A 12,306-nucleotide genomic window follows, 5' to 3' on the forward strand; every position below is an offset into this window, starting at 1 on the left:
CCGGGCTCAAAGGCAACTTGAGTGTGGCCAATAACAGCTTATGAACATACACATATCCCTCCGCCGGTTCTCCCCACTTTGTGTTCGTCGTGGGGGGCTCTTTGACCATATTTCACCACACCGATCAGTGTGCGGGTTCAAGTACAGGGGAGGGGATCGACCCAGGAGGACTGGTTTGGATATTACTTGCCAATGACGTTCGCCATGGCCGAGAATAAAACCCAGGTTGGTGGGTACAGAGCGCGCCGTGCGCTAACCATTGCACCACCCATAACCCACTGGAGTGAAGTTATTATTCCGGTTTTCCCCTCCACATTTAGAATCAACGTCACGCGTTTAGAGTATTTGGATGCTGCTATAAATGTCCACGTGATGATGATAAGCTGTCACCTCGTTGAGCTGTCATTTGCGATGGCCAGGGTCGCTTCTGCAAAAAGACCTACATAGCAACTCAGTGTGGATTTTACCTGGAGAAAAAAAAATTGCGTAATAGTTTTAAGTAGGGGTTCAACGAACTGCGTAAAGCACAACACGCACCTCATTCCTGTCGACGGGACCCGCTCCAGTCCACGTCGGCAGAGCGAGCGCGAGACACAAGCCCAGCAGACGAAGTCTCGCCATAGCTCCTGGACTCACGCGTTGCTTTCCCCACCTTATGCAGCGTCTCTCGGTTCCTACTCACGATCGCTCGCCTGTTCGCTGTCTCTCTCAAGCGCGCGCACACACACGCGCGTGCTCGTTTCGTTTTATGGATTACCGAACCGCGAGTACAAAGAGTGATCTGTGCGTGGGTTTTTATTTGTGTGTGTGTGGTCACGGAGTTGGGGGGGGGATGTTGATTTTACATCGGCGTGGGGATTGCACACGTTTCCCATAAAGGGGACATGTGCTTGCTGTTTTGTCGTGAATAAAAAAAAGCCCCGCGCACGCAGTTTTAGATGGGAACGTGGACCGCTCGGGGTGATGGGAGTGGGAGGTGGAGGAACTGGGACAATATTTGAGGTGAGATACCAGTCAAGGCCAACACTGGCTGCCTGCCATGCCACAACCCACGCTGTTGACAAGAAGGGCTGGATTCAGTTTGGCAGAGGGCTCAGTGCTGTTGTAGTCTTGAGGGGTGGGCACCTCTGTGAAGATTTAACACTTAATTCCGTCTCTTCACAGTCAGAATCCTGGCTTCAAGGTCAGCGCCACTTTAAACGGGGAAGCTGTTCCTATGAAGAGACTCGCCCCTGTCCTGGGAATGTGGAATTTCCACCACTGGCTTTGCAGGACTGTAGAGCAGGAGGTGAACACCAATGCCTCAATGCTCGTTTAAGCAAGACATCACTGCGACTCTTTATCACCACCCACGCCCGATACTAAAACACTCCATAGTCCAGTCGTGTGCTCCTATAACGTGGGTTATGGAAAAATCGCGTTATAATAAAAAAAAATGTAGGGTAAAGCGCAGTCCGCGATAACATGCGAGATGCGTACGCAGGCTGAAGAAAGACCGAGGCGCGTGGGTAGCATCTATAAGCATCCAGCCGCATCCCGCCTTGTGCGATGATGCTACGCCGAGGCAGCTGTACGACCGCTTGTGTCTACTCACGCGACACAGTTCCGTTCGCTTGATCGCGTTGTATCCAATTCGCATCCGCGTTATAAAAAAATGTGTTTGCCGAATACAATAATCGCGTTATATCCAATTCGTGTTGTGAAAACAACGCGTTGCAGGAGAACAGACTGTAATTCACCCTGGTTGTTTCAGCTCTGGTTGCTACACGTGTTGCACAAATTGTAAAGCTGAATCAAAGTTAAAAGGAACAAAACTTTTAATTGTTGTGCCTAACTGGCAGTAATACACACAGGGAATCTATGGCTTTAATCGCCAGAATACCCGATAGCAGTGTATTATAGTGCTACCGATGGCACCTGGATCTGCTCCGTGACCTGCCAGCGGGCATTCGACACTTCGCGTTGCCTTAAAATGCACATAGCCTGGCACAAGCGCCGTGGTGTCGTCACCGCCACTTAGTGGCGAATGTCGGTTGTTGTTTTTGTTGCGGCGTTTCAGCTGTTATAAAAAGCAGTATGTTTTGAGAGGGTCTCAAAATCCGAAGGCCCCAAAAACCTCTGCATTAACTATGGGCCTGCTCGACATTGGTGGATTCAAGGTGGGATGATTGCCTTCCCCAACCCGATTTAGACCCTAAAAGTTGGTATTTCATTAAATGTAATATTATCGTAGATCAGATTTATAACGCTCGCAAAATTCGTTCGGCGAGTCGCTTGCAGCTGTTTTTATTATTAATCTAGTGCCCTAATTTAAAAAGTCTCAGATGACGAATGTTCCTACACGTAAAACAAAATAATGCGTGACTAATCTGCACGTGTGCGCACTATGTTTCTCCGGACAATTCCCCCTCGACTGTCCCAACGAGCTAGAGGTCAAGTGAAAGTTTATGATCAAAATCAAGATTATATCAAGATCAAAATCAAGTTTCGAGTTGAAGTTTTTATCCTGTTTTAGGAAGGTGAGAGGATGAGAGGTCAACGAGACCAGGGTAACTCTCGTTTGCGAGCGTGGCACGGGAGGGCGGGGGTCACCAAAACGGTCAAATGGCAAAACAAATAAAGTTTCGATACGGCAGTGAAGCAAATATAAACCAGCGCAAAAACAACTGCGTCATGGCAGTAATAAAAACAGTATTGCACACACGGAAGTCAATGTTAAATGATAAATTCCCCGTAGCCTAAATCGTATCGGGCAGATTATAATTGATTTGAAGCTTTTGTGACTGCAGGAATCCATATTCTTTGGTTCTTTCGGTAAAGTCACGTAGGTATAAAATGAAAAAAATCACGACGTTTCGGGCGCAACACAAGCGTCCATCATCAGGTGTGAAAGCATGATCTGCTGCTGAGGCAGACTGTTTTAAAAGGTTTGAAATGGTTGCAGCCCAAGGGTCATAAAGAAGTGGACGGGGCTAGTGATGTTAATGTCAGAAATTAGCATGTAACTGTAAGATCGGAGAGCAGCCTCCTCGACGAGGGCACGGAAGTGGCTATGATAATGTGAGAGATTAGCATGTTAATGTAAGATTGAAGAGTGGTGCAATCCAAGGGCATGAGTGTGCAATCCAAAGGACATGAGAGTACAATCCAAAGGGCATGTGAGCATGGGAGTGCAATCCAAAGGCATGAGAGTGCAATGCAAAGGACATGTGAGCATGAGAGATCTGAGAGAGAGGCACAGAGAGAGAGACACAGAGAGTCGGAAATAACAGCTGACATCGGCAGGTAGGATGGAAACATCAGTCAGTTAAGACATTACCTGGTTAATAATTTCGGGGCTAATGATGTTAATGTGAAGAACGGAGAGCGGCCTCCTCGACGAGGGCACGGAAGTGGCTATGATAATGTGAGAGATTAGCATGTTAATGTAACATCGAAAAGTGGTGTAATCCAAAGGCATGAGTGTGCAATCCAAAGGACATGTGAGCATGAGAGTGCAATCCAAAGGACATGTGAGCATGAGAGTGCATTCCGAAGGCATGAGAGTGAAATGCAAAGGACATGTGAGCATGAGAGATCTAAGAGAGAGGAATAGAGAGAGAGACACAGAGAGTCTGAAATAACAGCTGACATCGGCAGGTAGGATGGAAACATCACAGTCAGTTAAGACTTCACCTGGCTAATAACGTCCTTCCAATGATTGCTCAGTTTTTACCCATCTTCTCGGTTGAAGTTGTGTCTGTTTATTTTTCTGGATGACTTAATGAACAAATCTCTGAAGGTAGCCAGTAGGTTTGCAGAGTACTTCCGTCTTGGAAAAATATATTTCGTGTGAGCCCACAGCGTTTAAACAATGATCAGCACCGGTATTGGTCCTACTGTAATGCGAGCGTAAATGGGCAGGTCGGATGTGACGATCCGAGAGGGAGGAGTCAGGGTCACGTGGGAGAGGGAGGAGTCAGGGTCACGTGGGCGAGGGGTTATAGGAAGGAGACCGGAAGACATCAGAGGAGTCGAGGGAGTGAAGAGGGAGACCACGTTGGGTGGCCGCCGTGCCTCAGCCTGGTGGCTGAGGGGCTCATCGGACGGCGCCAGCCAGCGGGGTGAGGAGAGAGCAGAGTGCGCGGGGCGCACAGGGTGTGCAGGGGTTGCACGGAGCAGCCGAGTAGCTGCAGAGCTAGCAGAGGCTAGCACAGGGCGTGCGAGGTTGCACGGAGCAGCCGAGTAGCTGCAGAACTAGCGGAGGCTAGCAGAGGGTGCGAGGTTGCACAGGCAGCAGAGTAGCTGCATAGCGGAGCAGCAGTGGGGCTGCATAGGGAGCAGCAGGGTAGCTGCAGAGTGCGCGGGGCGCAAGGAGAGACGACGCTGGGCCGAGGAGGAGGCCAGCGGGGTGAGCGGAAGATGAACACAAATAAAGGACCGACGGAGATCAACATCGTGTGACGGAGTCCTTTATTACATTGGTGTCAGAGTGGACTTTTTCAAGGCAAAATAACATTGAGGAAGACGGCCGAGAACTTGAAAAATCGTAACCCACTTGTTACGTCTTCCGACGATGAAGAAACGGCCGCCGGCGCACGTCCTCCAGCGGCTACGTGGCGGTCCAACTTGAATCGCTGCGGCCGGTTCTGCTGGATTTTGTCACCTTGATTGCGCCGGCGACGAGACCGGATCGGCCATGCGGCGGGCCTGGAAGCAGTGAGTCTCCGAGTGGGGCTGCGCCGTCCGCCATTGGGGCCTGGCCCACACTTCCCGCCTCTCCAACATGCGGCAGGGCGCCGCCATCTTGGGTGTGGTCGGGGAGAAACGGCGGGAAGCCGCCATCTTGTCTTCACCGCCGCGGGAAGACGCCGCCATCTTCAACATCGCGGCGGAGAGGTGGCCGTGCGCTGCCATCTTGAGGCGCCGCGGGGTGAGCAGCCTGCTGTGGAGCTGCTGTTTTGCGGGGGAAGGGGAGCCGCGAGGAGAGGACGCCGACGCTGCAGCTGCTGGGGCAGGAGCTCTCCCGTCCTGGCTCGGGTGTGAGACACCGGAGCAATCAAGTCATCGTTCGAGTTCTGCGAGGCGTCTCAAGTTACCACCCTGCCGTCCTCTGCTCGCTGCAGCCCCGGGCGAGTCGTAACGAGATGCACCCGGCCCTAACACCCACCTCACCCATCTAGCGTGTGCCGGGCGGGCGATTGTTGTCATGTCTTGAGCGAGCGGAGAGCGGTTCGGGTTGTGTGTGTGTGTGTTGACGATGGACGCGCTATCTGCTTGTTTGCTCAGTGTCAAATAGTGTGCGTGCGTTGCGGCGTGGAGATGTTATCTTCATGGCGAAGTTAATTATTAATTCGGTTGCGTCAGGTATCTCGCGCTGTAACATCTCGTAGGAGCCGTGAGTGATGTGGTTAATTGAAAAAATGTTTGCGTGTTGTTGCTGCAAGGTGCTGTGTGCGATGTGGTTGATTGCAAAAGGGAGCATATTTTTGTTGTTGCTGCAAGTTACGACAGGGTTAATGGGGTGTTGGTTGCCTGCAGATCTGCTTGCTATTGTGCTTAAATGTACGCTTGTGATCGCGATATGCTGACTGCATGTGCTGTTTACACTGTTCTGTACGGATACGGAGTGCGGTGCATTGGTTGACCATTGGGTTTGGGATTGTTATTAATTGTGCGTACCTGTTTTGAAATTGGTAAAAATTCAGGGGGGACCCAAGATTTTGGTTGTATGGGTGTTTATGCACACGAGATTGCGTGTGTGTTCATAGGTAATTGCGCTTGTTGAGAGAGAGGGCGCGCGATGAGGGCGCGCGATTACACCGTTGTTGGTGGCTTTTCTGTTAAGGGTGATGGGGCCGTAAATTGCCGCCAAGTGGCGTCGCTCATTCTGTTGATTATATGCGGCCAGGGGTTGCTTTGCGAGTTGGTGTGTGTAAGCAATGTGGTTTGGTTAAATGGGTAAAAATTTCCCCGAAACGACTGCTGTGCGCAGCAAACTGGGGTTGTGCGCCCTATCATTGAGGGGTTGTTACAACGAGACGGGGAATGTGTGTTGTGCCCCCAGCAAAGGGCAGCTGGGGTGCACGCACGGGGAAAACTGGCGACGTGTTCGCACGTTGGCCCGCCATTTTGAGCGCGCGCGAGAAATTGCGAGGATGCGCTTGGCGAAGGGGGCCGCCATTTTGAGCGCGCGCGGGAAAAAACCTCGGTGGGGCAAATATTTCATCTGTATATGCCTGCCATTGTTGAGTGGGTCATGCACGAGTTGTGGTCACATCGGCCTATGGCTGATGGCTGACCTGACAGCCCGGAGGCGAGATGCTCCGTGGTATGTCTCAAATTAATGGGCCGTGTGCTCATATGGCTCGGGGAGTCATGGTTCAGTTGTGCGGTGGCACACTGAACCTGGTGTGCCAGGGACTCACGGGATTCTGGAGTGGAGGGTTGGTTACGTGCCAGCGAACGGGGTGACCTGGCTAGCATGGAGCAGGGATTCTCTATGCGGGTCCTCCAGCAGGAAGGGCCGCGGACTTGTTCCGCTCCGGATTAGGGCGTTATTGAATCTATAAGAGAACATTGCCCCGTGGGGGGGGGATCGTTGGTGTCTGGCCTTGCCGAGGGATTAATCTTCCCTTGGCTATAAAGCGTCAGACTATAAGATGCTGGTGTGTGTCCATCGCTGATGGGATAGTAAGGGAGGAGCATGGCCGAGTTGCTGCTCATCCCCGAAATTGCACTAGCCGAGAGTATGATCAGTGGATGTTGCTGTGGTTTTACGACCACGGTGAGGGTTAGGGCGAGTTAAATGTTACCGCTGGGGAGCGTGGCTCTCTCCACGCGAGGGTGTGCGACTGGGGGCTTTGCTGAGAGTGACCGTGGGTACATGCTGTGTACGTGCGATGTCTGTGCTGGTCCTCAAGGGAGGATTGCTGGTGGGCAAGAGCAGGAAATTATTTTGTTGTTGTTGTGTTGTTGTCACGTGTAAACAATGTTGTTGTTAAAATGTAAATACTGGGGCATCCATCGCGTCTATTTGGGTATTTATTGGGGTTTTTTTAAGCGGGCCGGATTTACATCATCTCCACTACCCTGGGGCCGGGTGGCTGTCGTGTACGACATGCGGATGTGCGTTGTTGTGCTGTGCCTCAGGGGATTGGATTCTCCTTCTCGTCACAGATCTTCGGCGCCTGCCACACTGGGTGTTACCTGGTGTGCTAACTGGATGAGAACTTAAAGGAGCAATTGAGCGCCCGTTCGTCATTTCTGCTCTACCACTTGCTCTTTGATGTTGGACTTGAGCCGAGCGGATGGAACAGCAACATGGACACGCTCTAAGACACCACATTCCTGGGTTGTGCGTATCGGCCGTTCTTGCGTGTCGGTTGCCGTTATTGTGCATTGTTCCATTCTTATTCTTGTTGTTGTTGCGCGGAGGACAGGCCGGTGTTCTGTTCCGGATCCTGATCCCTCCCCTTTCGTTACTTGTGTTGTTGTTGTTATAATCTCCGTTGTGTCTGGGGGACTCCTGATTGTGATGCCTTCGCTCGCATTATTTTGTCCTGTTTCAGCCGAGGACGGCTGGATTTTTCTTTACGGGGGGGGGGGGGGGGGTAGTGTAATGCGAGCGTAAATGGGCAGGTCGGATGTGACGATCCGAGAGGGAGGAGTCAGGGTCACGTGGGAGAGGGAGGAGTCAAGGTCACGTGGGCGAGGGGTTATAGGAAGGAGACCGGAAGACATCAGGGGAGTCAAGGGATGAAGAGGGAGACCACGTTGGGTGGCCGCCGTGCCTCAGCCTGGTGGCTGAGGGGCTCATCGGACGGCGCCAGCCAGCGGGGTGAGGAGAGAGCAGAGTGCGCGGGGCGCACAGGGCGTGCAAGGGTTGCACGGAGCAGCCGAGTAGCTGCAGAGCTAGCGGAGGCTAGCACAGGGCGTGCGAGGTTGCACGGAGCAGCCGAGTAGCTGCAGAACTAGCGGAGGCTAGCAGAGGGTGCGAGGTTGCACAGGCAGCAGAGTAGCTGCATAGCGGAGCAGCAGTGGGGCTGCATAGGGAGCAGCAGGGTAGCTGCAGAGTGCGCGTGGCGCAAGGAGAGACAACGCTGGGCCGAGGAGGAGGCCAGCGGGGTGAGCGGAAGACGAACACAAATAAAGGACCGACGGAGATCAACATCGTGTGACGGAGTCCTTTATTACACTACCGTGTTTCAGATTTGCCTTGTGTTCACGAACGCGGTCCCAGACATGTCGTTTCGTTTCCCTAATGTAACTGCTGCCGCAACCACAACTTAGTTTGTAGACACCAGGGTATTGCATGTTAGGAATCACATCCTTTACAGATGGGATTGTATCACAGATTTTGTGTGCTGTGTTGAAACGAACCTGGATCTTGTGTTTGTTTAAGATTTTGGAAATCTTTTTAGTAACCCCTGCTATGTATGGTAAAGTGATGGTTTTGGTTGGATCCTCAGAAGGTTGTCTCCCCATGGCTGGGGAGACAGCTTTGCGGATTGTCCGGTCCGAGTATCCGTTCATCCTGAGGACTTGGTGTACGTGCTCCAACTCACTGGCTAGATGGTGCTGGTCGGAGATGCAACGGGCCCTATGGTGTAGTGTTTTAATGAGGGAATTCTTCTAGGCTGGATGGTGGTAGGAGTCAGGCTTTAGATAGGCATCCGTGTGGGTGGCTTTCCTGTAGACCGAATGTCCCAACGAGCCATCAGGTCTCTTTTCGATCAAAACATCCAGGAATGATAGCTTGCCATTCTTTTCCACTTCCATGGTGAATTTGATAGACGGGTGCATGGAATTGATGTGGTTGAGAAATTGGTTCAGTGTTGGCAGGACACGTGGCCAGATGACGAACGTGTCATCTACGTATCTCTTCCACAAGGAAGGACGTAGGGTGGATGTCTGGATGGCATCTGTCTCGAATTTCTCCATGAAAACATTCGCTACTACTGGCGATAAGGGATAACCCATTGGGGTACCCTCATTTTGTTTGTAGAATGTACCATTCCAGGTGAAGTAGGGGTGTAGGGAGCTCTGGGTAGAGGTAGTACCTTTGTTTTCTGGTAGCTGCACTCAATTTTTGAGTGGACGGAAACACTGGTCCTCATCCATCTCCTAAATCTCTGACGTCTGGCTCCTAGTGCCACACCCCGGTAAACCGCTTCAGCTGGCGGGCTAAACGACGTGAGGGGGTGATGTCAACACTGCATCACTGGGCGAATGAACTCCCACGACGGAGTCACCGGCCAGGGCGGAAGGGTCTCGTTAGGACCCAACGGCCAAGTGTTCGGGACCAAGGCGCGCCACTACGTTACTGTGGACTGCGGCTGTGGCCTACCAGCTATGGTTTGAAATAGCAGGGAAGGTGGATCTCTTCAGCCTTGGAAGGCCGTCTACCTAGGAAAAGGAAACTCTGACGTAAAACCTACGGCCCGAGGACCTCACTGTCACCGTCCCAGCTTGCTAGGCCATGGCAGAGGAACCCCGGGTTTAAAGGGTGGGGTCAGTTCTGCGCACACTGCACTCCACTTGAAAGTTCCTTTGCGCAGGCAAGAAGGAAATCTTCACGTCTACCCCCCCCCCCCCCCCGGTCTCACTTAGTCCTGTAGCGATGGGAAAGGGGCGAACTCGGCAGGTGTAAGATGACACTGGCAGCCGCAGTCTCAATCCTGCATGCAGGCGGCTCAGGCGCAAGTGGTCGTCTGATGATGACCTGGAAATGACATCATCACCCGGCAGCACCCTGAGCGACCAAGCAGCCTTTTCTAGGGACAGCACTGCTTGCTCCACACGGAGAGGGGCCTAGAAAAGGTGGCCTAAACAAAGCTCGTCTCCTCCTCCCTTAGTTGGCTTACCGCGGTCAACGGGCATCTTCATATGCGATCGAATTACATCAAAGAATCGACGGCGCATCCCACTCGCCTTAAAAGGTGGGAAAGGACTCAAACTCGCATGGCTGGAACATCAGAACCATGCTAGACTCAGCTGACAGCACTCGACCTGAGCGACGATCTGCTTTAATTGCACACGAACTCGCTCGGCTGGATGTTGACATCGCCGCCCTCAGCGAAATCCGCTTTTCAGAGGAAGGCAGTCTGAGGGAGCATGGCGCAGGTTACACTCTCTACTGGTCAGGTAAACCAGCGACAGAGAGACGCCGTTCAGGTGTCGGCTTCATGATCAGGGACTCTATCGCTACCAAGCTTGCAAGCCTGCCAACTGGTCACTCTGACCGCATCATCTCAATGCGTCTACCACTTAGTGACCAACAACACGCAACGCTGCTCAGTGTGTACGCTCCAACTCTCCAGGCAGATCCCGCTGATAAAGACAAGTTTTACTCCGACCTACGCAGCCTTCTGCAGGATATCCCAGCTGACGACAAGATTGTCATCCTTGGCGACTTCAACGCCAGAGTGGGCAGAGACTCGGAAACCTGGAAAGGCGTACTTGGAAGGCACGGTGTGGGCAGCTGCAACGACAATGGACGCTTGTTACTTGAACTCTGTGCGGAACAGCAGCTTTCCATTATCAACACCATCTTCCAGCAGAAAGACAGTCTAAAGACAACCTGGATGCACCCTCGGTCAAAACATTGGCATCTCATAGACTACATCCTTGTGCGCCAGCGTGACCTAAAAGATGTCTTTCACACCAGGGTAATGCCCAGCGCCGAGTGTCACACAGACCACCGTCTTGTCCGCTGCAAACTGAGCTTTCACTTTAAACCCAGACCAAGGAACGGTGGCGCCCCGAGGAAGAAGCTCAAAGTCTGCAGCCTTCAGTCTGCCGCGGTCAAAGCAGCTTTCCAGAAAAGCCTACGATCTAGGCTAGAGGAACCGAGCTGCCTAGGAGACTCACCTCTGGTTCCTGAAGTGCTGTGGGACCGCATCAAAACTGTTGTTCTGCAAACATCTGAAGATACCCTCGGATTCTCCACGAAGAAAAACAGAGATTGGTTCGATGAGAACAACTTAGAAGTCCAGGAGCTGCTGTCAAAGAAGAGATCAGCACACCAGGCCCACCTGGCCCGACCATCCTGCCCGCACAAAAAAGCAGCCTTCCGCCTGGAATGCAACACCATCCAGCGCAAGCTACGAGAGATTCAGAACGAGTGGTGGACCAACCTCGCAGTAAAAACTCAGGTTTGCGCTGATACTGGCGACTACAGGGGATTCTACGAAGCTCTAATAGCGGTATATGGCCCCTCGTACCAAATCCTGAGCCCTCTGCGGAGTGCAGACGGGAAAGAACTGCTCACCGAAAAGGACTCAATCCTGAACCGCTGGTCTGAGCACTTCTACACGCTCTTCAATGCTAGCCGCTCAGTCCAAGAACCAGCGATTGACCGCATCCCACAACAACCAGTGAAAACCGAACTGGATGTGGCACCAACATTACAAGAGACTGAGGAAGCCATTAAACAGCGGAAGAGTGGTAAAGCTGCAGGAGTTGATGGCATCCCTCCAGAAGTATGGAAGAACGAAGGCCCAGCACTGCACACCAAACTCCATGAATTCTTCATCTGCTGCTGGGAGCAGGGTAAACTCCCTCAGGATCTCAAAGATGCAGTCATCATCACCCTGTACAAGAACAAAGGGGAGAAATCAGACTGTTCCAATTATCGTGGCATAACACTTCTGTCCGTCGCCGGCAAAATCCTCGCAAGAGTACTGCTGAATAGACTGGTACCCGCAATAGCTGAAAATCACCTCCCAGAGACCCAGTGTGGCTTTAGAGCCAACCGGGGAACCACAGACATGGTGTTTGTCCTGAGGCAGATTCAGGAAAAGTGCCGGGAGCAAAACAAAGCACTGTACGTCACCTTTGTGGACCTGACAAAAGCATTTGACACCGTGAGCAGGCGGGGACTTTGGAAAATCCTGGAAAAGCTAGGCTGCCCACCGAAGTTCCTCACCATGATCGTCCAGCTTCATGAAGACCAGCTTGGACAAGTCAGACATAGCAACAATCTTTCGCAGCCCTTCCCTATTGCAAATGGCGTGAAACAGGGCTGTGTTCTTGCTCCCACGCTATTCACCATTTTGTTCAGCATGATGCTCCAGCAGGCCACAGAGGACCTCGACGACGCTGATGGCGTATACATCCGTTTTTGTCTCAACGGGAGCGTGTTCAACCTGAGGCGTTTGCAGGCCCACACAAAGACCATGGAGCAACTGATCAGGGAGCTGCTTTTTGCTGACGATGCCGCCCTCCTTGCTCACACAGAGGCAGCTATGCAGCGAATTACGTCCTGTTTCGCGAAAACAGCTCAGATCTTCGGCCTTGAAGTCAGCCTAAGGAAGACTGAAGTTC

General features: G+C 52.3%; 1 protein-coding gene across 1 annotated transcript in view; it reads right to left on the bottom strand.

Annotated features, from left to right (window-relative positions):
• The window catches only part of LOC144731225 (inter-alpha-trypsin inhibitor heavy chain H4-like), a 43,464-nt gene extending 42,649 nt beyond the window's left edge, over positions 1–815 (bottom strand). The window contains exon 1 of the mRNA XM_078612236.1: positions 538–815. Within this exon, the coding sequence (XP_078468362.1) occupies positions 538–621 (84 nt within the window). The 5' untranslated portion in view covers positions 622–815. The remainder of the gene's footprint in view (positions 1–537) is intronic.
• Between the last annotated feature and the right edge of the window lie 11,491 nt (positions 816–12,306).

The sequence above is a fragment of the Lampetra planeri genome, chromosome 38 (genome assembly GCF_965212315.1).
Source record: "Lampetra planeri chromosome 38, kcLamPlan1.2.h2, whole genome shotgun sequence".
NCBI lineage: Eukaryota > Metazoa > Chordata > Hyperoartia > Petromyzontiformes > Petromyzontidae > Lampetra > Lampetra planeri.